The sequence below is a fragment of the Pongo pygmaeus genome, chromosome 21 (genome assembly GCF_028885625.2).
Source record: "Pongo pygmaeus isolate AG05252 chromosome 21, NHGRI_mPonPyg2-v2.0_pri, whole genome shotgun sequence".
NCBI classification, from domain to species: domain Eukaryota; kingdom Metazoa; phylum Chordata; class Mammalia; order Primates; family Hominidae; genus Pongo; species Pongo pygmaeus.
Window position 1 is genome coordinate 49,104,625 of NC_072394.2, and position 25,769 is coordinate 49,130,393.

At 47.3% G+C, this 25,769-nt stretch overlaps 2 protein-coding genes across 2 annotated transcripts in view; both read right to left on the minus strand.

The window, feature by feature from the left end:
* Positions 1-1,340: 1,340 nt before the first annotated feature.
* Positions 1,341-10,929, minus strand: OCSTAMP (osteoclast stimulatory transmembrane protein). Its single transcript, XM_054466542.2, is given in 4 exon segments — positions 1,341-1,636; positions 1,639-1,993; positions 5,530-6,532; positions 10,732-10,929. Coding segments are annotated over 4 exon segments (1,698 nt in total). The 5' UTR covers positions 10,776-10,929.
* A 7,131-nt stretch (positions 10,930-18,060) lies between these two features.
* The window catches only part of SLC13A3 (solute carrier family 13 member 3), a 93,568-nt gene continuing 85,859 nt past the window's right edge, over positions 18,061-25,769 (minus strand). The window contains exons 12-13 of the mRNA XM_054467549.1: positions 23,638-23,775; positions 18,061-20,451 (exon numbers count right to left, since the gene is read on the minus strand). Of these exons, the coding sequence (XP_054323524.1) occupies positions 20,275-20,451; positions 23,638-23,775 (315 nt within the window). The 3' untranslated portion in view covers positions 18,061-20,274. The remainder of the gene's footprint in view (positions 20,452-23,637; positions 23,776-25,769) is intronic.

The following is a 25,769-nucleotide window of genomic DNA, read 5'->3' on the forward strand; positions in this document are numbered from 1 at the left end:
AACTAAAATCTTGAAAGTAGCCCATGTAATTTAGGAGTTCTATATCTGTTCTAAGGAAAGCTTCTGATGTAAACAAGAAGCCATGCACAAAGATGTTCATTACAACATTTTTTATAATAGCAAAAACTAGACACCACCTAACCATCTACTAATGGGGTAACTGCTAAATAACTAATGACATATCAATTCTCTTTAACAATAAAAAGTAGGGCCATGGCATATTGTTGAATGAAAAAAACAATTTGCAGAGCTAAATGTATAGGATCAGGTTATTTAAAACTCAACAAACAATATTGTATATTTCTGTACTCTATTTACACACACGTATGTACAGAAAAATAGTTGAAGAGTACTTACCAACTGACAATCCTGGTTATGATTGTGGAGCCAAAGAAGGCAAACTGACTTGAGTGTGGTTGTCAAAGGGGAATTTACTTTTATTTGAGAGACCAGTTAAGTTCATAAACCATGGCAGCTAGACTACTTCGGTCTAAATCCTGGCTCTGCGGCTTATTGGCTGAGTGACTTTGGGCAAAATACTTAACCTCTCTGAATCTGTTTCTTCTCCTCTAGAAGAAGGATGATAATAACACCATTGTTAAATTAATTTTAGCCTAAGGCTACCTCCTTACATATTTTAAGTTTTTCCTAAAGGTTTCTCCATACATAGTGAACTATAACCTACCCGGATGTGTAAACAGAGTGTAACCTACTCCTGTACCAATCACTGCGTTTCAACCAAAGGTAGCCAACTGTTCAAACTGTGTGCAAATAAGGCAAATGCCAAGCTGTAACCAATCCAGCTGTTTCTGTACCTCACGTGTGTTTTCTGTACATCTCTTTCCTTTTTCTGTCCATAAATATTATCTGACCATGTTGTACCCCGCAGAGTTGCTCTGAACCCATTCTGCCCTCTGGGGGCTACGTTCTTTGCTCAGTTAAACTCTGTTAAATTTCATTTAAGTTTTTAATTAAGCAAGTATTTGTTGTTTATCTGAAATTCAAGTTGAACTGAGTGTCCTGTATTTTAATTTGACAATCTAATCCTGGCAATGGAAAGACCCTGAAGGAATTTGAGGCAGAGGAATAACATAATCTAAGATTTAATAAATACATTTATTTATAAAATTAAAACTGTGGGTTACTATAAATGAGTTTAGAGGATTTCAAGGCATATAAAAAAGTTCCAGGAGCATTTCGAGAAATTCATGATGCAAAGTCTCCATCTAACAGGTAGAGCAGCTGGTGCAGATGAGATGAGCCTGATCGCCAACAAGCCTGGAGGAACCATGAGCTGTTTCTGCACTCCTTGTCTTGGCCTTTGCATGGTTCTTTACCGGTTATCCAGGCCTATCATGCCCAGTATTTCCTTCCATGCTGACCACATCCCTGCGTGGGAAGTAGGTCACATCAATGGTAAATATGCGGTCGTTATGCAGATGTAGAAACCGAGGCTAAGAGAGGCGAAGTGACCTACCCAAGGTCACACAGGGAGGCGGCACAGGACCAAGGTTACAACTCAGGTCTCCGCAACTCCAAAGCTCTTTCCCTCTCCCTCACTGCTCTCGGTTCTTCAAGGTATCCAGCCTGCAGTCTATCCATGCCGGAGGCTTGCAGGCAAGTCTGGGTGTGGGGCGCAGGAAGGAGCCCCCAGGGGCAGCTGCTGGCCTTGGTGCCTGTCGTGTCTTCGCTGGAGCCGGGTGTGCAGGTGGCGGACCCTCCTCGCCTCCTGGGCTGTGAAGAAGGAAGCGGCGATGGCGTGCCGCAGGCGGCGGGCGTAGGCCTCCAGGAGCACCGTGGAGCCCGCCAGGAGCTGCAGGGCCCCCGCGGCCAGCGGGGCAGCTGCGCGGGGACGCCGGGCAGGTAGCAGTGGGCAGCGCGCGGAGGTGAGGCGGAGCTCCCAGTGGTAGGAGCTGTGGACCGAGAGGAAGGGGCTCTCCGGGGCCAGCTGGTTGAAAAGGAAAGGGATGAAGCCTAGGACAGTGTACGCCACCTTGGGAGAGGAGAAAAAGGCAGCGTCAACTGAGGGCCTCTCTGGCCACTCCCCACCTCTAGAAGAGGCTTGTCCAGCTTTCCCTGCCTTCATCCGCAAAATGGTTATAGAAATAACCCGTTTCCCAGGGTTTGAGGAGGACCCAATGAGACTAGGAGTCTGAAACAGGTTCTTTTGCCAAATAAAAATCACCATACAAATGTTACTAACGTATCTTTGAGCAGAATATTTTAGAGAAAACAAATTGTCTATGGATGTTTGCTCCTTGCTGAGTCGTTAGTGAATACTTTAGATGTCCCATTCCAACCAATATACACAATTCTATGGGTCGAGCCCAGGAGGAGCCTAATTTAAAAGATGGGAAGTGGCCAGGCGCGGTGGATCACGCCTGTAATCCCAGCATTTTGGGAGGCTGAGGCAGGTGGATCACTTGAAGTCAGGAGTTCGAGACCAGCTTGGCTAACATGGTGAAATCCCGTCTCTACTAAAAATACAAAAAATTAGCTGGGTGTGTTGGTACGTGCCTGTAATCCCAGCTACTCAGGAGGCTGAGGCAGGAGAATAGCTTAAGCCCGAGAGGGGAGGGTGCAGTGAGATCACACCGCTGCACTCCAGACTGGGCAACACAGCAAGACTCTGTCTCAAAAAAAAAAAAAAAAAAAAAAAAAAGATGGGAAGCCCAAAGCCACACATGGGTTACATGTTGCCAACCCAGGGGTCAGTCTCAGCCAAGGTGGGTCCCTGTGTCTTGCTTATAAGCATTGGGCCCTGCAGTTTCCATAGGTACGTCCAGGTGAGGAAGAATGGTATCTAGAGAGGCAGGGAATAAAGAAGTTCACCATTTGAACTTTGGAACCAACCTGGGTTGGATTCTGCACTAACCCAGGTGCAGAAGGATAGCTTGCCACACCCCAAATGGTTCAAATGAATGTAGGAGAAACTCCCAAAGCTTTCAGAAAACATGAAATAATGTGAAAGCAATGAGTGGGCCTGGACAATTTATGCTTTCCCAGAGGATCAGAGAGTGCCAGCCTCAAAACTTGCAGAGTGAGGGCCCGCAGCTTGCAAGAAAATGCTGGAAACAATGGTGAGGCATCACCGGGGCTCTGGAAGGCACAGAGAATGATACTGGAGGAAAAGCCTCAGAGACTGACTCCTCGGCCAGAGTCATTCAGAAAAGTCGGACTGAATGTTTTAGGAAAACCATCAGATTACTTCCCCTCCCTCCCTTCCTTCCTTCCTTCCTTCTTTCGTCCCTCCCTCTTTCTCTCTCCTTCCTTCCTTTTTCTTCCTTCCTTCCTTTCTTCCCTTCCTTCCTTCTTTCTTTCTCCCTTTCTTTCTTCTTTCTTTCCTTCCTTCCTTCTTTCATCCCTCCCTCTCTATTTCCTTCCTTCTTCTTTTCTTTCTTTCTCTTTCTTTCTTTTTCTTTCTTTCTTTTCTTTCTTTCTCTCTCTTTCTTTCCTTTCTTTCTTTCTTTTCTTTCTTTCTCTCTCTTTCTTTCCTTTCTTTCTTTCTCTCTCTGTCTTTCTTTCTTTCTTCCTTTCCTCCTTTCTTCCTTCTTTTTTTTTTTTTTTGGAGTCTTGCTGGCTCAGGTTGGAGCGAAGTGGAGCAATCTCAATTCACTGCAAAATTTGCCTCCAAGGTTCAAGTGATTCTCTCATCTCAGCCTCCTGAGTAGCTGGGATTATAGGCACACACCACCACGCCTGGCTAATTTTTGTATTTTCAGTAGAGATGGGGTTTCACCATGTTGTTGGCTAGGCTGGTCTTGAACTCCTGACCTCAGGTGATCCACCCACCTCGGCCTCCCAAAGTGCTGGGATTACAGGCGTAAGCCACCATGCCCAGCCCCCTGTTTTTCTTTTTATGTATACACGAGAAAGATATGGCAAAATAAACCTATGTTAAATAATAAGTGAACTATTTTATACAAATACAATTAAAATTCTAAATGATAAGAAAGCATTGTGTCAAGGTTGAATTGGCAGCATTTTCTGCCCTAAGGATACATAAAGTAATGGTGTGACTTGCAATTGATGACTATCTGAGATTTGGTGACAAAGAGTAAATCAGGGAACATGCTTAGAACATTGCCTGACACCTTTATTTACTGTGACCTATGGTAAGAAATGCATTTTATAGGCCAGGCATGGTGGCTTATGCCTGTAATCCCAACACTTTGGGAGGCTGAGGTGAGAGGAATGCTTGAGCCCAGGAGTCTGAGACCAGCCTGGGCCACATAGTGAGACACCATCTCTAAAAAAAATATATTAAAAATTAACTGGGTGGTGGTGGTGCATGCCTGTAGTCTCAGCTACTTGGAAGGCAGAGGTAGGTGAAGTGGGAGGCTCGTTTGAGCCAGGAGGTCAAGGTTACAGTGAGCTGTGATTGCACCACTGCACCACTGCATTCTGGCCTGGGCAACAGAGTGAAACCCTGTCTCAAAAAAGGAAAGAAAAGAAATGCATTTTACAGCACCTTCAAAGCAGAGATTGTATTGTAATTGAAGAAAATATTCACAAAACCATACACTCCCTTATTGCCTAAGATGTAAACTTATAATTTTCCAGTTGATTCTATTTCATTAAAAAAACTGTCTATGACTCCTTAAATTGATTAAATTGATTTTGTGCAGTCTGAAAAACACTTTCTTAATATGTAATAAGTACTTGATAAATGTAAGCTGTTAATATTATTAGCTCAAAGTTTGACACTTTGATATGTTTTATGCAATGGACTTTTGTGTGAGACCTCACTACTAAAAATTAAAAATAAAAAGATCTGTGGCAAAAGAAAGGATCGAAAAACACAACTCTTGATCTGACAGTAATATATCCGATTATAAGTCGATAGTAAATATTTTCTATCACTATAGCAAATATTTCAGGCTTTGCAGGCCATACAGTGTCTGTTGCAATTACTCAACTTTGCCTTTGTAGGGCAGCCACAGACAATATATTGACAAATGGTATGGCTGTGTTCTAAAAAAGCTTTATTTACAAAACCAAGAAGCCATTGGATTTGTCCTGAAGGCTATAGTTGGATGCCTCCTGATAAAGGCCATTCCAAAGTCCTCCTCCAGTCCGACATAGACAGATGTGAGCTATTAATAACAGCCACTCTTTATTAAATAATCTCTTATGTGCCATGGAGCTTACTAGGTACTTCAAGACAATACCACATTGTGAGACACAATAGCCTCGTAGGATTAGGAGGATTGATTCAATTTGTACAAATGTGGAAAATGAGGCTAGGACAAGCTGCCGCTTGTGAAGAGTGACCTTGGATGCAAGTTATTTTAAGGTGTCTGGGTTTCAGCATCCTCAACTGCAATAGGAAGTGAGACTAGAGACCACTTCCTAGAGCTGTTGTGGGTATCCGATGAGTCCCTCTGCCCATGGTATGGGGCCCTATAGATGATTCAAGGGCTGTTTCTTGGAGGCAAGTCAAATTTAATCTCAAGTCAAAGGTTTAACAGACCCTCCCCCTGCCCTCAAAACAATGACTCCCTTCCCTTTTCCCATCATCACACTTACATCATACTTGACCGTGAGCGTGATGGGCACAGCTGGCAACTTCTGAGCCCAGTCCACGGTTGCCTGTGCCAGGAGGAAGGCTACATGGTCTGCAGCCACCGCCACAGCCGTGGCCACCAGGAGCAGGGCAAGCAGCCCCAGCCTTAGAAGACAACTCAACAGCTCCTCCTGTGACAGCCTCAGCCGAGCCACCTGGAGCAGCCAGGTGGGTGGAGGGACCACGAGGTGTGTGGCCTGGGCCTGTGCCAACTGCTGGGTCAGCTGTTGTGTGGCGTAGATATTGTCAAACCGCAGGTCCGTCAGGTAGCAATGGAGGTACCATGCCGACTCCACCAGGAGGCCCAGCATAAACAGCCCTGTGACCACTCGCTGGGTCCTTAGCACTGCTGCCCGGGCCAGGGACTCCAGGCCAGAGAAATCCTCCAGGACCTGCTGAGTGACCCTGAGCATGTGAAGGTAGAAGGCAGAGCCATTGTCCTGGGCCTCGAATGTCAGGCCCCGGCTGCCTGCCTGGCCTGTGGGGCCCAGAGCCCTGGATGCTGCATGCAGCTGGTGAGTGGTATTGAGCAGACTCTCCAGGGAGCCCTCGGTGACACACCTCAGCACCTGCCCGGCCGCACCCACATTGTCCAGGACGTTGGGCACCACAGCAATGGCCAGGGTGGCAGTGCTGTAGGACAGGAGCAGCCGGCGGCCCTGCTCCGTACCCAGGGTGGGCACGCTGAGTGCAAACAGGCAGCGGACTGGGGGTACCAGACCCAGGCTCAGGAAGACCAGGAGGCCACAGACAGTGGCCACCATGGCTGAAGGTCCAGGAGGATAAAGCAGCAAGGATGCCAGCCAGTGATAAACCAGACCTGCAGCAGCAGCGGCCAGGGAGGCACACAGGAGGAGCTGGGTCAGCAGCTGGCCACAGCTGGCTGGAACAGGCTGGGAGAAGGCGTCCCAGGCAGCCTGAAGTGGGGCAAGGGCCTTCCAGAACCCCAAGTGCCAGGACCTCCACCTGCACATGAGGAAATTGAAGGGAATCTCTATCAGGAGGTAGATGGGTGGGTGTCTGTCCACTGCCCCTGCCCCACAGACCCATCACCAGGCTCTGCTAACAGACTCCACCCTTATAGTTACCCAGGTGGATCCATCAGAGTAAGTCACTGTATACCCACGTGACACAAGCTGAACTAATCAGAGCCTTCCCCAGGATTACTCTCGCTGGAACTGTCAGGGAAGAGCCCAACTCCCATGTAGTACCTGAGGATGTGAGGATGTGAGGATGAAAGTCTGCCCTGTTTGAGTCCATCATTACAGTTTTGTGAAGGCAACTAGTCCAAGAGAATGAAAGAGTCATGGAGCGAGAAGCACAGGTGAAAGAGAGAGAATGAGTAAGACGAGAGAGAAGAAGAGAAACAATTTCACTTGAATTAATAGTCTTGGTGGCTTGCTGTATGATTCTGGACCTTCTATTCTTTCTGAACTTCAGGGTCTCCTCTATAATTTAGGGGTGAGGAGGGTGAACTAGTTGGCCTGTGAGGGACTTTTATATTATATCATCTTTATATTTATTAATTCAACAAGCGTTTATCAAGCAATGACTTTGTGCTAACCATTGGAGAAACAGGAATGTAAAAAACAGAAGTCCCTACCCCCATGGGGCTTGTACTATGTTAAGAACGATGGTAGAGGAGTAGTAAGGAAAGCTTGGATTCTGAACACATTTTGTTGGCAGAGTCAACAAGATTTGCAGAGGTTGATTGGTTGTGGGGTGTGAGAGAAAGAGGGGAGTCAAGGATGATGAGGAGCTTTTGTGTCTGAGCAACTGGAAGCACTGAGGTGTCATTTCCTGAGATGAGAACTCTGTGGTCAAAACAGGGGGAGAGAGGAGGAATTCAGTTCAGAACTCTTAAATTTGAGATTCAGTTGAGCCATTCCGTGGAGCTTTTGACGATGTGATTGGAAATAGAAGTCAGGAATTCAGAGGGGAGGTCAGGCTGGAGTTATAACATTGGGAGTCCTTGATTATTAGATGTCTCCCAAATTTATATCCCTACCTAAAGCCATGTGCACCATGAGATTCCTCAAGAGAGTGTGTCACTGGGGAGGAAAGACATCCAAGGACATGCCTCAAGGTGCTCCAAGGTTAGGGGCTCTTAGATGAAGAGGAACCAGCAAAGGAGACTGAGAAACCAATGTGCTGCTTAGGAAGCCAAATAAACAAAATGTTTCAAGGAGAAGGGAGTGATCAAGTATGTCAAATGTGGCCAACAGGTCAAGAACGATGAGGACTGAGCAATTCCTATTAGCCGCTTAGAGGTCCACTGTTGACCTTGGCAGGGACAGTTCGGTGGCTTTTTGGGCCAAAACCCAACCAGACTGGGTCTAGGAGAGACGAGAAGGAGAAGAATAGGAAACACAGGTATAGACAACTCTTTCCAGTAATTTCTGCACTAAAACAGCAGAGAAATGAAGCAGTGGCTGGTAGCTACGGGAAATTGGACCAAGAGAATTCATGTGAAGGGAGGAAATCCATAGCATGTTTGCAGGTGGGAGAGGTCATCGAAAGGGGAGACATTTACAAGGGGGAGACTCCCTGGAGTGACACCGGTAGGGGTGGAGGCAGAGAGTGAGACTGAGAACACGCAAGGTGGGGCTGGTCTTAGAATGGAGCAGGGTTCGTTCATCCTTAATAGCAGGTGGGAAAGCAGAGGAAATAGGTATAGATGATGGTGAATGAACAGGCAACGTGCGTGCACCTGTGAAAAGTATCCTCTGATATACGCAGAACAGAGTAATGTTAAGGGCATGACCTCTGGACTGCCTGGGCTCAAATTCCTGCTCCATCACTTGCCAGCTATGTGACCTTGGGTACATATCACAACCTCTCTGTGTCTCAGCCGTCTCATCTGTAAAATGGTGCAATAAAAGCACGCACCTCCTGGGGTCACTTTGTTTCTGGCACATGGTAAGCATCACATCAGCTATTACCTACCACTAGAGTCAACTCCACTGGAGCAGGGACTTTGTCCCTTTTGATCACTGGTATGTCCCAAGTGCCTACAATAGTGTCTGCCATGTTGTGAGTGTCCAAAACTATTCATTAAGAGTAGCACGACCGATTGCTTCTGTTTGCTCAGGCTGGCAGGAAGCAAGGTCAGCAGAGAAGGTAAGATACTGGAGGAGGTGATGGATGCTTGAAGAGGAAGAAGAAAGTACAAAATGGTTGCCCGGGAAAGTGGAAGAACAAACAAACTAGGGCAATAACATATGTGCTGGGCAACACTGAGGCCCACTTGAGGTTGGAGATCATACATTATCTTAAGTGACAGCAGGCAGAAAGGTTATATGGGAATATGGTTATAAAGGGCAGGGAGGGTGGTGGGGAGGCTATCACTGTGTTGGTTACAGGCAAAGCTGCTGACTTGCTCCACCATCATCAGCTTGAAGGATAAGCACGTGACTGGGTCTAGTTGATCCAAGTACCTCTGATCCCCTGGCCACGGTGACTGGTTCAGGGATTGCACCTGACCGAAGATGGACCAAGAGAGCTTTTCCTAGGGCTTTGCTGCAACAACAAAAAAACCCTGCTCTTTGTCACCTTGAGAGCTAAGCTGGTAGGAGGATGCCTCAAGCCTTGGGGACCACCACGTAGTGTGAGTCGGCCTGGGATGAAGGCAACACAAGGAAAACAGTGTTAGGAAACAGACAGAGTCCCAGTGGCCTTGCTGGAGGACCTGGATCCAGACATGCCTGAAGCCAAAAATCTATGCCGGACCACACACTAGGAAATGTCTGTTTTTCTATAGGCAGTGTAAGATCAATCTGTCACTTGCAACTCAATGAGTCCTGACTAATACAGAAACCTTTGTCACAGGGCTTCCGGGACAATAAAATGAAATAATGCACATAAAGCACTTTACACAGGGTCTGGCACAGAAGAAGGATCCTATAAAACTGCACCACTTGTTACTCTGACGATACTTATGTCAACGATGTAAATGTTTCACTGGATTCTCCTCTGTGCCAGGCTCTGTGCTGACCCCTGTGGACACAAAGATGAATTAAGTCTTGGTCCCACTAAAGGAGTTCACAGTCTAATTGAGGAGACTTAAATAGACCATTAGAGTTTAAGTTCATTAACAAAGAATTCTGGACATAGTACGCCTGGGCCTGGACTGGGGTGGGATAGATGGAGAGTGACCCAGTTTTACCTGGGAGTCAGGAAGGCTCCCTGGAAGAGGTGACATTCCAGCTGGGGGTGGAAGGACAAGTGTCAGTTTGTGGGTGAAGAAGGGAGTTGGACATCCCTGATGGAAGGAACAGCGTGTGCAAAGGTCCTGTGCTCTGACCATTGGGAAATAGGGAGTTGGGAGAACCAGAACAGTGGGAAGTTGAGATGCAGTGAGGCCTGTGGGGCTGGAGTGACGGTCACAGCCTTGAAGCCCTAAAGGCTGAATCAAATGCAGATGTGATTTATTGTGGCCCACTGTGTGCGTGTGTGTGTGTGTGTGTGTGTGTGTGTATGTAAGCTGCCCCCATTTGGAAATAAGAAAGTTTCACATTAAAATCTGAGTTTCCAGCTTTTCTTGAGAGATAAGAAGATCTGGGTTAGAGCTCCCACCTTTGCAACAGGTAGCTGGAGCTGAGTGTCCACTACCTGCCTTCGACAGGGGAGCAGCCCTGCAGACTGCATCCTGCTGATCAATGAACGGGTCTGTCTGCACATCCAGGTGGCCTTCCAGGGGCGCATCCCCTTCCCAGCTCCCGAAGTCATTTGAATTTGGAACTAAACACCCCCTTCTACTATATAATTAATATTTGGAACACAGTAGCTTTTGGAATAATAGCTAATAATAAAAACAATTTTAAGGATTGAAAGCCAGTCCTAAGTCATATTGGATGACAATTCCTGCACAGGGTATTGAAAACGGCAAGGAAACTAGCTGCTGTTTAGTGAGTGCTTACTCTGAGCCAAGCATGTGCCAAGTACTAAGCATGTGTTTTCTCGTTCAATTCTGGCAACAGTCTCGTAGATGTCATTATTACTTCCATTTCACAGATGGGGAACTGAGGCTCAGAGAAGTGAGGATTTGCCTAAGGTCACATAGCCAAGGAATGGCAGAGCTGAAGATTTGGGTTCATATCCATCACCCCCAATGGCTGACTGTTTTCTCACCTGTAGCCCTCAGTGTCCAAAGTCCCCAGACCTACCCGGTCTTGACAAGGTGCTCAGCTGCTCTTGGGTGGCCGGGCATGCTGTCCGAATGGCAGTGGTTTCAGGCGGGCAGTCGCTGGCAGCCGTGGCAGGTGGAGAGGAAGTGGGGGAATCGCTGGGACTTGGGAATCTCTGTCACTTCTGCTTTTCCACTCTTTAATGAAGCTCTCCTGGCTGCCTTGTCCCGCCCTTCTTGGGGCCCACCTCCCAGAGGGTTGGGCAAGCTGCCTCATCCTCTTCCCACAAGCAAGAGCGGGTGGAAGGTGTGGGAAGAGGAAAAGACTCTGCCTTTTCCAAGCAATGTCTCTAATCTGCAGGAAGATAGAACTAGCCCCATTTTACAGAGAAGGAAACTGAGGCACAGGGAAACCATACAGCTTCCCTTTCCCTCCCACTCCATGGTTGTGTGCCCCAAGGGGAGCCTGATCCCTGCTCTTGGGACTCACAGGTGATAATCAGACCCCTGCCAAGTGCTGGGAGCAGTGGCTCTGGTCTCCTTCCCCAGTCCCCTTCCTGTCTTTAGCCTGACTTGGACCTCGCTTCAAATCTCAGCTCTGTCCCTCCCTAAATATGAGACCTTGGGCAGGTGACCTCATATCTCTGTGCTTGTTTTCTCCCCTTAAAAAAAGTTTAATGAGGCTGGGCACAGTGGCTCACATCTGTAATCCCATCACTTTGGGAGGCTGAGGGGGGTGGATCACCTGAGGTCAGGAGTTTGAGATCAGCCTGACTAACATGGTGAAACCCTGTCTCTACTAAAAATACAAAAATTATCTGGTTTGTGGTGGTGCATACCTGTAGTTCCAGATACTTGGGAGGCTGAGGCAGGAGAATCACTTGAACCTAGGAGGCAAGGTTGCAGTGAGCTGAGATCACGTCACTGCACTCCAGCCTGGGCACGGAGCAAGACTCCCTCTCAAAAAAAAAAAAAAATCATTAATGAAAATAACAGTTGACATTTATTGAGCACTTACTATGTATCAGGCATTCTTCTAAACAATTTCTCTTCAAATTCACTGAACCCTTACTTTGAACATCCCTTTATGGTAAGGATGTTATTTTCATTCTTCAGCTCAGAAAACTGAGACTCAGAGAGCTACGTCGCCAATCACGCCACTCAGCTGTTAATGGTACTGCCATGATTTCTAACCTGCAGGCTGGCTTCAGGGTATACCAGTTAGCCACTGGGCTCTGCTGCTGTGGAGGGGATAATTCACAGACCTCGTGATTACTTCATAGTACAGCTGGTACTGCAAATAGTAGGTACTCAATAATGTAAATTCCCCATGCACACCCTCTGCAGTTAGTGCCATGCAGGTCTGTTTTCAGGCTGTTCTGAAAGCCAGTTCCTACCTGGAATGCAGACACCTCTCCAGCATCTCTGTACCCCATCACTCCCAGCAGGCATCCCCTGAGCCCCCCAGGCTCCCCCTCTGTGGGATAGACCAGTAGGGGCACAACCACTTTCCCTTATAAGGACATGTTGCCTGGGTCACTCCCAGGCCTGAAGGGGAATGTCCTGCGGCCTGGATAGGGGAAGTGACATTCTTATAGTCACACAGCGATTGAATGGAATACCTGTGGCCAGAACCCTCAGAGGGCCTAACACACTTCCCAGACCGTGCACCCCTCCAGGATGTTAGGCCAGCTACCAGGTCTGCAAAGAACTAAGTACATGAGGCAGACTAGCAGCAGCAAACTTGTGTACCCACAGGGGCCACTCTGCTCAGGTCATGAACAAAGCAGGATGAATGCAAATAGCAGTGAGCTGCAAAGTGTAGCCCCCCCCCAACTTCCTCCTGCCTGGTCAGCTGTTATTCATCTCCAATTGAGGGTCAAAGCCCCTTGAAAATGAGGCCCACCATGACCAGATTTTCCAGCTTTTCTAAAGACGCCAGTCATTCTCTTTTTAATGTAAATGTCAGCTTTTTTTTTTTTTTTTTAAATGAAAGACTACCATGCAGACCAATCTTAACAGGTCTGTGGGCCAAAGCCAGCATGAGGACCATCAATTTTCACCTTCCGCAGGAGGCCTTAGTTAGGCCTGCTGTTAGCTGTCTGGCTGCAAGGAGATGTCTAGCTATTCCCCCCAAACTGCAGGGGTGCAGGACTGGAGGCAGCAGACCTGAACTCAAATGCCAGCTTTACCACTTACTGTGCTGTGTGACCTTGGGCAAGACACTGTCCCTCTCTGAAGTTGTGCATCCTCTGCTATAATGAGGGTAATACAGTACCTATTTTAAGGACTGTTTGAGGATTCAATGAGATAATGCATATAGAGTGTTCAGTAAGCAATAGGTAAATGCTCATGCCCCGTTCCCTCCTACCTGGGATGACAGTTCTGCCCAGCGAGCACCTGTCTGCTCACATCTGATTGTTGAGACTTCTGATGCTCTCCAGGCCACCCTGGCCTGGAACCCATCACATAGCAAACTTCAGGGCATTGTGCTGGTCAGACAGAAAGAGTCCTAGAAGCCAGCCACCAGCATTTGCCCAGTTTCTGTACAGGCACTAGGGAGCTGGTTGGATAAGGACCAGGCAGTTTGTTTCCAGAAGGCCTTGGGGGGATATGTAAGATTTGGGAGCATGGGGGCATAGGGAGTGAACAGGCAAAATATATTTTTGGCTTTTCTCGGTACATGTAGGCAGTTACCTCTGTCTATATAAGGCTGGCCTGACCTCAAGGCCCACAACATCCGGAAGGGGCTTCTGAATCATCAAAAATAGAATCAGCTTTGTTGAGGGGAATTTGTGGGTGGAGGATTCAGAGCCATAAGACAGAAGAGGAAGAGGAAGAAGTAAGCCTTCAGATCTTCCTGGAGAGCCTGGTCTTGGATCAGAATCAGAGATCCATAGAGTATTATTTTCAGTAGAGATGGACTTTTGCCATATTGCCCAGGCTGGTCTCAAACTCCTGGGCTCAAATAATCTGCCCACCTCAGCCTCCCAAAGTGCTGGGATTACAGGTGTGAGCTACTGTACCCAGCTGCATAGAATATTAGAGTCACTGAATTCTTCAGCCATCTTCAATGTTGCCACTGTCCAGATAGTTTGAGAATACAGAGAAGCAGCCAAAATCTTCCTATATTGCTGGTGCTATCCAATAGCAACAGTATGTGAGCCACCAACTCGAACCGTATGCATAATTTAAAGTTTTCCGGTGGCCTTACTCAAAGTCCACTGATTCAAATGTTAGTCTCATCTAAAAACACCCTCACAGAAATATCCAGAATAATGCTTGACCAAATATCTGGGCACTATGGCCCAGTCAAGTTGATATATAACATTTTTTAAATTTAAAAAATTGAATTTTTAAAAATGGAAATCAATTTTAATAAAATATTTTAGTCAGTGTAACATATCACAAATATCCTTTTAACATGTAAATAATATAAAAAATTGACAGGATGTTTTACATTTATTTTCTCGTATTACAATTTTCTACTTATGACAAATCTCAATTTGAACTAGCCACATTACAAATGTTCAGTAGCCACACATAGCAAGTGGCTACTGTGTTGCACAGGGCAGCTATAGACCATTTCCATCATTACAGAAAGGTCAGTGGGTAGTGCTGCTCTAGGCCATTAGAACCCGTGACCGCTAATGCTGAAATGGACCTCCCAGATCCTGCAATTCAAGGGTCATAGATTCAAATGCTTTCACAAGCCAGGAAAGTGACAGAGTTGACAGAGGAGAGCCAGTGTAAGACATCAAAGAGTGGTGGGGACTGAGGCTAATGAATGTTCATGTTCCAACTTATGATTTCCTCCACAAACTACTCAGCTCCAAACAATTGTTGCCAGATGCCAGTGAGGGTCTCATATTGCTAGATCTGGTATTTTCCTTTCCAAGAGAAGCAGAAATCCAGATTTTTATGTGAAATCTCCTGAACTTTAATGACTAGCAAATAATAATTTAAAATTCATCAGGGGTCGGGCACAGTGGCTCACGCTTGTAATCTCAGCACTTTGGGAGGCCGAGGAAGGTGGGTCACTTGAGGCTCAGGAGTCTAAGATCAGCCTGGGCAACATGGAGAAACCCCGACTCTACTAAAAATAGAAAAATTAAGTGGGCCTGATGGTGATGTTGTGCACTTCCAGCTACTCCAGAGGCTGAGGTGGGAGGATCACCTGAGCCTCGGACATGGAGGTTGCAGTGAGCTGAGATCACACCAGGCCCGTGCACTCCAGCCTGGGCCACAAAGTGAGACCCTGTCTCAAAAAAAAAAAAAAAAAAAAAAAAACATAAAAAAACAAACTCATTGGGGAGAGGACAAACAAAACCTGGCTGAGGGCTGGCACCAGATTGCAAGCTCTGATGTGTCAACCTTTTGTGCCTTACTCTTCTCAAAGCTTGTTTCTCCAGACCCCTCCCCATGCTCCTCCTCCCTGCCCTGCACCCGGGAGGTGGACCTGGACGGGCTGCATCAAAGCCCCCCTTGCATTCTGGCTCCTGTTGGTGCAACACATAAAATTTCACGTGTCAACCTGGCTGGGCCACGGTGCCCAGAGATTTAGTTATGCCTCACTCTTGATGTTTCTGTGAGTATGTTTTGAGATGAGATTAACATTTGAATAAGTGGGTTTTGAGTAGGGTGGATCACCCTCCAGAATGTGAATGGGTCTCATCCGTCAGTGGGAGGCCTGAATATTGCAACAGACTGACCCTCCCTGAGCAAGAGGACGCTCTGCAGCAGACAGCCTTCAGGTTCCAACTGCAGCACTTTCTTGGCTCTCCAGCCTACTGGTCTCCCCATCAGATTTTGGACTCGCTAAGCCTCCACAATGGTGTGAGCCAATTCCTAAAAGAAATCTTTCTCCTTCTGTCTTGATAAGACACACACACACACACACACACACACACATGCACACCCTGTTTGTTGGTTTCTCTAGGGAGCCCTGACTCCCCAGCAGGAGAGCTGAGGGATGGAGGAGAGGAAGAGCCCACCCCTTCCTGCAGTCACCAAGAGTCATCTGTGTCCCTGGACCCAGATCCCATCAGGAAGCTTGCTCCCTTGAGGCCTTGGGCTGGGAGGTGCTCCTCCACTCCTTGCTCGCTGATTTCTCAGCACTGGGGTCCCACACTTTTCCTGTGGTCCCCCTACTCTCTGCTCACCTTGTAACTTGACCTTTTACTAAACTCTCTACAAATTAGCTAGTTTGCACGCTTTCTATTTCCTCTTGAGACCCCACCTATGTGCTTTCATTTCTCAGATGAAAAAATCGAAATCCAAAATAGTAGGCCAGGTGCGGTGGCTCGTGCCTATAATCCCAGTGCTTTGGGAGGCAAAGCAGGAGGACTGCTTGAGGCCACGAGTTTGAGACCAGCCTAGGCAACATAGCAAGACCCTGTCTGCGCAAAAAAAATAAGAAAATAAGCCAGGTATGGTGGTGCACACCTGTAGTCCTTTTTACTCAGTAGGCTAAGGTGGGAGGATCACATGAGCCCAGGAGTTCAAGGTTACAGTGAGCTATAATTGCACCCCACACTCCAGCCTGGGCTACAGAGCAAGATCCAGTCTCAAGAAAAAAAAAAATAGTAAAGAGATCTGCTCAAGGTCACACAGCATGTTAGAGATAGAGCCAGGATTCCAATGTGGCTTATTGAACTCCTTGTTTAGTGACTTTTATTTCATCTCCTTTTTACAACTACCATCACCACCTCCATTTCTCCACCTACTTGACTCTATATCTGTTTGACACTCATATTGGAATATGTCTGTGTGTAATTTGTCACCCTATGTACCTGTAGTTCATCACTTCTATGTGTTCCTGTGTTTTCCTTAGTGTATTTCCCTTATATTTTATTTCAATACTCCTCCGGTGATGGTCACCTAGGTGGCCTCAAACAACAGTGGCACAAATATCCTTTGACACTGTCTCCTTAGGACCCATGAGGTAGTTTTCTGAGTCATAGGAAATACAGATAATGAATACCCCTAATTACTGCCAAGTTGCTGGCCGGGCTGACAGGATTTCTGTTTCCTTATATCCTACCAGGACTTATTGTCCACTTTTCTTATTTTTCCCAGTCTGATTGGCATGTTGTTGAATTTATTTTAATTTGCATTTCCCTGCAAATTATAAACAGGTAGGTTTGGGTATCTCTTCATAATCCTGTTGGCCATGTAGATACCTCTTTTCAGGATGACATTTCGCACCTTTTGTCCACTTTTCTCTTGCGGGCTATGGTAAATGGCTTCCAAACATGGCAGCCCACTGTCCCTCCCCTCCCTGGTGGATGCTGCCCCTACCATCAAGGGCTGGAGTCTATTTCCTTCCCCTTGAACCAGGCCAGTCCTGTGGGCTGCTTTGACCAATAGAATTCGGCAGAATTGACATTCTTAGACTTCCACATCCTGCCCTTAGAGGTCTTTTAGCTTCGGTTTTTGTCACTCTTGAAGGCCACTATCATGTAAAGAGGTCCAGGATAGACTCCTGGAGAAGCCACGTGAAGAGAGACCCTGAAGTGTTAGCGGCCATTGCAGACCTTCCAGCCCTAGCAAAACTCCCAGCTCATGGGGCAGAGACAATGCCATCCCTGCAGAGCTCTGTCCAAACGCAGAAACGTGAGCTGAGAAATTGCTGTTTCAAAGTTCTAAGTTTGAGGATGGTTTGTTATGCAACCACAGATAACAAAAACAAGGTTTTGTTTGTTTTGTTTGTCTTGTCTTTTCTGAGTTGGGGTGCTCCTCATATCTTCTGGACATGAGCCCTTGGTGTATTCCAATGACTCTGTACCAGCCCTGCCATCTCCTTGTTCCCATGCTGCCATGAGCATACCGTAATGGTGCTGCCGCCTTCTGCCTGCAGATCTTTTTCACTAAGAATGGCAAAGCCCTTCAGGCTTCAAGGACTGAGTAACAGCCGGTCAGAGCAAGCTAGGATGCCTTCTCAGGAAAGCTGCAGAGAGAGCTGGTAACCAGCCAGAAGAGGCAGACTCTAGATTTCCAAATGCCACAAAGTTCCATCTCAGAGCACCCAGCTAAGCGAAGCAATCTGCTCATCTGAACCTCTGCGCTTGCAGTCCCCCTGCCTGGAATGTTCTCCCCAGAGACTCCCCATCACTCCCACTTTCTCCCTTCCTCCCACATTGCCATGAGCATCTGACTGACTCCTTCAGGTCTCAATCTAATGCCACCTCCTCAGAGAAGTCCTCCCCGTCCACCCTGGCTAAAGTAGCCTCTGAGTCAGTTTAACATCTTGGTCATTTTCTTCTTAGCCGGCATCATGACACATGATTTATTTGTTTATCTTCCTATTGCCTATCTCCCCTGCCAGCGTGTAAGTTCCATGTGGGCAGGACAATGAACTAGAACATGACAGGTTCCCAATAAATGTTTATTGAATGAATAAATGGAAGAAGGAGTGAACAAAGTAATGAACAAAACAGACCCCAGATCAGAGGGAGAGATGGCTTTCTTGTTAATTCTGGTGCAGATTCAAGCAGCAAATATTTACTGAACACTTGCTATGTGCTGGAAATTGCTCTAGGAACTGGAGTTACAGCAGTAAAAAAAAAATACCATTTGTATTTTCATAAATTTATATTCTAGAGGGAGAAGAAGATAATAAGAAAATAAGTTATACAGTGTCCTAACTATTAAGGAGAAAATATAGCAGAGTAAGGGGGTGGAGAGTAATGAGGGTGATATTTTAGACAGGAGGTCAGGGAAGCCTCTCAGGGAAGGTGACACCTGAGCAGGGACTTGAATAAAGTGAGTCAGCGAACCAGACATATATTTGCGAGCAGAGTGTTCTAGGCAGAGGGAACAGCACATGCAAAGGCCCTGAGGCAGGAGAGTTTGAGTATGTAGCTGGAGACGGGAGGGAAGAGCAGTATAAAATCAGAGAGGTCAACTCTGTGGAATCCCCAGCCCAGGAATTTGGGGCTTTGAAGCTCTCTTATGTTCAGAAAGGCAAATCATCTCCAGGTCCAATGTTGATTAACATTCTTTATTTCACAGTATTTTTGATCAGAAGTCTTTGAAATCATGATTCATCTGGTTACAAATCCCATGAGTTTCTCTTTGAATGAACCTCTTGCTTCCAGTCCCATACAACGCACCTCCCACCAGCCCCAGTGGGTTGTAACTGTGATTCAACACTGAGTGCTTGCTTGGAAAGGAGGTGGAGCTCAACCTCCAACTCAGAGGGCCTCTCCCACTGCTCTCAGGGAAATGCCCATGATTCACTTATGCTGTATCAACAACGAGTGCAGCTGGGTGCTGCCTTCCCAGCTGGCCAAGAGCTCCTAGGGAAATCTCCACCCTCAGAGGCTTAGGAAGGGGAAGTGTGACGATTCAGGGCCCCTGGGCTGGTGTCTTTTCCAATACTGGGCTAACACTGGGCCATTCCATTCAGCAGACACTTCCTGAGGGCCTGCGCTCTTCACTGGGATGCCAGAATGCTTCTGCTTGGAAAAAAGAGGGATTAACCCTTGAGGGCAGACACCACTTCCAGCCTCGGGGTCATGGGGACGTCTCAGTTTTACCCATATGTAGAAGGGGACAATCTTTTGCTTGCCTGAGACATTTTACCGTGGCCTTTTACAAGGCCCCAATTTATCTTTTGACTTTTCTCTCACCCCTGACAAATGGGGCCTTTGATCATTAAACATGCTTACCACTTAAGGTGGGGCGTGGAGAGATCAAGGCCACCTGCTGGGACAAGCAGCAACTGACTGCCTTGCAGCCACAGAGGCCTCTGGGGGCCACATGTAGGAGGGTCCTGGCTGGAGGGGTCATGAGTCACCCCATGGGAGGGCAGGACCCAGGCCTGGTCTGACCCCAGAATTATGGCCAAACTGACCCAGATGAAACAGGAGAATCCTAAATCTCTTGGGTCGAGATGTCAGCTGCGGTTTCTAGAACTTCCCCTGGTAGGCTCAGGAGCCCAGAGAAACAGCAAAGAGGCTTTGTACAGTCTCATGTCCTTGGAAAGCTATCTGTCCCTTTCCCTGTCTCCAAGGATTAAAAAAGAATCTCTGACTGCTGGTTATCGGCAGGGGTAAAACAATTGGTGCAGAATGGGCACCAACTAAGCAAAATCACACACTGGTTGTGAACAGCTGGAACAACTGTGTTGGAACATTGCAGCCCAGGAAAGTGATCTTTAAAGACAAGGTGGTCTCTTCAGTGTAATCGAAAGTAATCACTGGGGGATAATGTTAGCTGTGCCCGTGGGAATGAGTGGCCTCCTATCCCAACTGTACGAGACAAACACCATGCCAGATTTGCTCACTGTTGATGAAACTGGGCTCCCTTGCATCCTAACGATAAAACAGCTCACTGATAAAGGAGCTTATTTCTCAGGCAGCAGATCTGAGAGATACCTGGGCTTTGAACTGCATGAAAGAGAGAGAAAGTATCCTAGATAATGGCTCATGGACTTGAGTGGGCCACTGGAGGTCACCCTTGCTTGCTGCATATAGGATTACAGAAAAGAATTATTTGATTGTTTTGTAGTGTCCTAGCAGCAGGTGATGGTGACAGCCCTTTGAGAGGGTTCAGCCTCAAGGGAGTCCTCCAGGGGGACTCAGAGGGTCCGAAATGTGTCATTGGCCAAGGTGGGTGGCAATGCTGTGTCGTTGACCGAGTACATATCAGCCCAGTCGGGGAAGGTGCCCAGCTGGAAGACGGTCTGTGCCCAGGTATTCATAGCCAAACTGAGCAGCAGGACACCCATCAGGTTCATCAGGAGGCCTGTCCGCACCTGAAATAGAGCCCAGACAGAGGGAGGGGTCAGCACCTGACCCACCATACAGATGGAAACATCCAGACTCAGAGACAGGAAGTCACTCACCCAAGATCGCACAGCCAGGAAGTGATGGAGCCAGGACACAGACCCAGGTCGGTCAATGCCTGGGATCCTTCAATCTTTACACTACCCTAGGCTGTCACTCAAAGAGCTACAAGTGTCCCCATTCATTGATGGCCTCTAGGTTCCAGGCATTGTGTGCTATGCAGTTGTCACAGGGCTATGCCGTTTAACCCAGAAAGCAACCTTACAAAGGTTATTCTTATTAATCCCCATTTTATAGAAAAATGAGACCTAGAGAAGTTGACTTGTCCAAGGTCACCTAATTTGAAAAGAATCTTGTCTGATCACTAAACACCCCCAACTCCCACCCATATACACACATGCATGCACACACACACACATGCATGTACACACATATGTACACATATATAGAGACACACACACACTTCAGGTCCAGTCCAGTCAGGTAGTCCTAGTCAAGACTACCCTTGTCCATTGGGAAGCATTTTTCTTCTGTCGGTGGAGAATGTGCCATCTGCTCCCCACCCTGGCTGGCCTCTTGGACCATTCAGTCCACCTTGGGCTGAAAATCCCTGTTTTCCCACCTGGGTCTCCCGGCTGCCCCGCCTTCACATAGCCCAGCCTGAATCACATGGTGAGACAGTTACTTCCTTTCTAATTCTCTTTCTGTTTATTCCTCCCAGAGAAAGTCTCCCTTAGGGGTGTGATAGGAAAATAAATCTTGGGGCCCCCAAACCACTAAGCTAAAGAGAAAAGTCAAACTGGGAACTACTTAGGGCCAACCTGCCTCCCATTTTATTCAGTCATCCCTCTGCTCACTGAGATGAATGCATATCTGATTGTCTTCTTCGGAAAGGCTCATCAGAGACTCAAAATAATGCAACCATTTGTCTCTTATATACCTATGACCTGGTAGCCCCCTCCCCTCTTTGAGTTGTCCCGCCTTTCTGGACCAAACCCATGTTCATCTTACATATGTTGATTGATGTCTCATGCCTCCCTAAAATGTATAAAATCAAGCTGTGCTCCACCACCTGGGGTGCATGTCGTCAGGACCTCCTGAAGCTGTGCCACGGGCGTGTGTCCTTAACTTAGGCAAAATAAACTTCCTAAATTTACTGAGCCCTGTCTCAGATTTTTGGGGTTCACAGGGGCCACCATGGCTTCAGCACTTCTCTGCTCCTGTCAGTTGCCCTTTTAACAAGGAGAGGCCCAGAACCTTCTCCAGGCAGCTGCTATCAGGGAGAGCTTAATTCTTTTGTTTTTGCCACTTTGCATTTATTTTTAGGTTTACTGGCCATGGCATATATTAATAATACCGGTTTTCCATTGATGGATGCTCTGGAAATATTTCTTCTGGAATATTCTTATTTAAGTTTTTTTTTTTTTTTTTTAATGTCAAGCTGATTTAGTAAAGGTGTTAAATAAATATTACCATGGACGGGTGGGGGATATACTGTGTGTGCTGTCCTGCCTCTCTTCTAAGGGCACAGAGGTGGAAGCCCCGGCACCTTCGGAGGATTAGAGGGAGCCGGGACGACACATTGGGGAAACTGGGGGAGGATTGGGTCTCCCTTTGCCAGGGCTCAAAATTCCTGCTGGTCCCATGTTAGCTACTTCATTAACACCTAACTCATTACTCTCAGGAGCGAACCTGCAGGTGGCCCATCCCTGCCTGGGACTGGCTGACCGGGGGTGCCCCTTGTACCCCTCCACATCTCTTGCAAGTCTCTACCTCTTGGGGACTCTCCATTTCTCTGGCTGTCCTTATTCTCCAAATCTGTGCTGTTTGCATTGCTGCCCTCTCAGTCTTTTTCTCTAAGTAGCCTCCCTTCTTCCACACTTGTCCCTCCCACCCTAACGATTCACTCCAGCCAGCAGCCAAAATGATCTTCTACAGAGAGAAGTGAAATCACATCATTGCCCTGCTTACTGAGGGCGCCCACTGTGGTTCGAATAAGATAGAAGTCTGTCTTGTCCCTGCTGTTCCCTGACCTCGTGTCTCCAACCTCATCCTTCTCCAACTCCACTGCAGCCACCCCAGCCTCCTGGCCCTGAATTTCTGGAGCACTCGCTGCTATTCCTCACTTCCAGGCCTTTGCACCTGCTGCGCCCTCCATTGGGACTGCTCTTCCCCTTTTTCTTTGCGAGGCTGGCTGCTTCCCATGATCAGCTCCCATGTCACCTTCCTGGAGAGGGCTTCCCTGCCACCCCTCTCCCCCGTCCTCTTACACTTCCTTATGTTTTATTTCCTTCTGAGCACCTAGCAATATTGAAATTTACATAATTTAAGAAAATCTGCTGAACGTGCTGACGTCTGTCTCCAATAGAAAGCACCCTCCTTGGAGGCAGATCGATGTCTCTCCCACTCTGCAGTGCCCCCAGTGGCTGGAACATAGAATGCACTCAGTAAATAGTGCTGCAATGAATGAGCAAACTAACGAGCGTCTCTTTGTCTCCTCTCTTCTCTGTTTGCTGTGTCTCCCTTTCTGCCTCGCTCTCTCTCCCCGTGTGTACTGCAGGGGTCTTGTGCCTGGAGGGCCTGCATCGCGATTGGTTAAGCAGATCGCCCTTCTTGGCTTTGACAGCTTTGGAAGGGTTATTTGCAAAGCCAGTGGAGAGGGAAAAGGCTGCAGGAGTCAGGAGCGGGAAGGGAGGAGCTGGTTCAGCAGGGACCTTCCGGGGGAGGGAACATATTGCCAATGGCTGGGCCCTGCTGAAAGCTGGTGGGGTCCTCCCACTGCTACAGTCCTCAGCTTCTGTCTCCTTCCCAGCTGGCTGAGCACTGAGGCCCACCCCTGAGTCCTAGGATGTGTCTGCTGCTTCTCTCCCCTAAAGATTCCGGGCACGAAGAGGGGTCCAGAGGGAGGGGGAAGTTCCTTGCCTCTAGAGCAAATTTTGGAAAGCAGTCACTAAGGCAGTGTTTCCTGAGATTGTCTAAGTGCAAGAATCATCCCAGAGTCTCTGCTAAATGTATGTTCCTGGTCCCACTCAGAAAGACCTATTCAGAGACTGGGGAGTGGGGTCAGGGTGCAGGAGTCCTGCACAGAGGCCTTGCCCGCCCCCTTGCTGCCCACCCACATCCCGGGGCCTCTGCTGGGAAATGCCCAGACTCACCATGTCTTTAACCAGCAAGTGTCCAGAGGCGAAGGCGATGGAGTTGGGGGGCGTAGAGACCGGGAGCATGAAGGCAAAGGAGCAGCCGACTGTGCCCGGAATCATCAGATACAGCGGGTTCACTCTCAGGCGGATGGCCTGGGCCAGGAAAAGGTGGGACAGACCCGGAGAGGGACCAACGCAGAGCGACCACAGCAAGAGAGAGAGAGAGAGGCAGTTGGAAAGAGGGACACAAAGACGTAGAGACAGAGAGACAAAGACGTCCATAGACAGTGGCAGAGAACAACAGGGACAAGTGAGAAGAGAGAGTTAGAGAGACAGAGAGAGAAAGGCAGTCAGAAAGACACATGCACAGGCAGAAGCAGACACAAGCAGGTAAGAAGAGAACCAGATCGAGAGAGAGGTGGAGAGAACATTCCCAGGGTTAGTGACATTCAAGGGCCACATTGTGGTTTGATCAGGGATGGGCTGGGGTGATGTACCTAGAACACTCCTTCTCCAATGTGAGAGTGCAGAAAAGCACTTGGAGGGCTGGTTAAAGCCCACATGGCTGGCCCCACCTCACCCAGAATTGCTGATTCAGCAAGTCTGGGGTGGGACCTAAGAATCTGCATTCCTGACATGTTCCCCTGGTGCTGCTGGTCTAAGGACTGTACGCTGAGAACCAGGGCTTTAAAACACTTCCTCTGCCTGCTCCTTCCCTCAGCCAAACAATCTCAACCCAGAGTTGGCCTCTGGATACCTCTTGTTGGGGGCATCCCTGGATTTCAGTGAGAAAGAGAGCCCATGAGAGCATCTGTTGGCAGCTCTTGAAATTTCCAAGACTGTGTGTATCAAACCCCCCTGTGAGCTGGCCTCAGCTAGTGGGCCACCAGTTTGTCACCTCTCCTGCCTGCAATTCATACTGATCACTTTTATGGCATTTTACTTAAATAGGATGTTTTTGGGCCTTCTGGGGAATTTTTGCAACCCAAAGCATATTTATTTTCTCAAAAAGCTCTAAAATCACCCCCTTGCATGTAAAATGTTTTTTGATTTTGATGATAAGCAAAGTTTACAAGAATGTGTCATTTGCAAGTGTCTTTTCCAGCAAAAGCTGCCCCTTACAGACCTGGCTGGGTTCTATACTCCCTCTCCTTCCCCATACCCCCTATAATACTCCCATTTCTCTCAGTCACCAGGTCTCCCTGAGGACTTGCAACCCATGCTGCTGTAAAATGATTAGCCACTTTGGAGGGCAATTTCCTCATCTCTAACAACATTTTAAACGCACATGCTCTTTGACCCACGAATCTCAGTTATAGGCATTTCTCTAGATGTAATCAATGATACATAGACAAGGCTCAGGTGACGCATCATTGTTGAGTAACAGCAAAGTCTGGAAATACCTATATTTCCACTGGGCAGAGAGATTGCTTAAATAAACCAACAATGTCCATTTATAACGGAATATTCTACAGTCATTGAAAAATAACACAGTGTATATCTGTGTGCTAACACAGATAAATTGATGCATAAAATAAGCAAACGGAAACCAAAGACAAGGTGCTGCAGGTATGTGTGCTGGGGCATCACTGTTTGCATACAAAGCATTTACTTGCATCATTGATTTAATTTTATCATCGTGGGTTACATTAATATAATTATATGGTCTGGTCTTTAATCTGTTTAAATATAAAACTATATTGATAGTTTCCTTTTTAAAACTCCTAGTATAAAAGCTACCTGATCATGTATATATTGTTCTTTTCATTCAATCATGGTTTCATTTTGCTATTTGCATTTCTTTTTACAGGAGATTGAATTATAGCTTTCTCTTCCCTTGCTCTCCTTATCTGGTTTTGGGGCCAGGGTTTTGCTAGCTATAAATTGAGTGGCCATGTCTATTTTTCTATGCTGGTGAACAGTTCGGGTGAGTTGGGAACTCTCTGTTCCTTGCAAATCTGCTAGCTCTCACCCACCAAACCACCTGGGGCTGGTGATTTTGTTTTTGTTTTAAGACAGGATCTGGCTCTGTTGCCCAGGCACCTGCCACTAAGCCTGGCTACTTTTTGTATTTTTTGCAGAGATGGGGTCTCACCATGTTGCCCAGCCTAGTCTGGAACTCCTGAGCTCAAGCAAGCTGCCTGCTT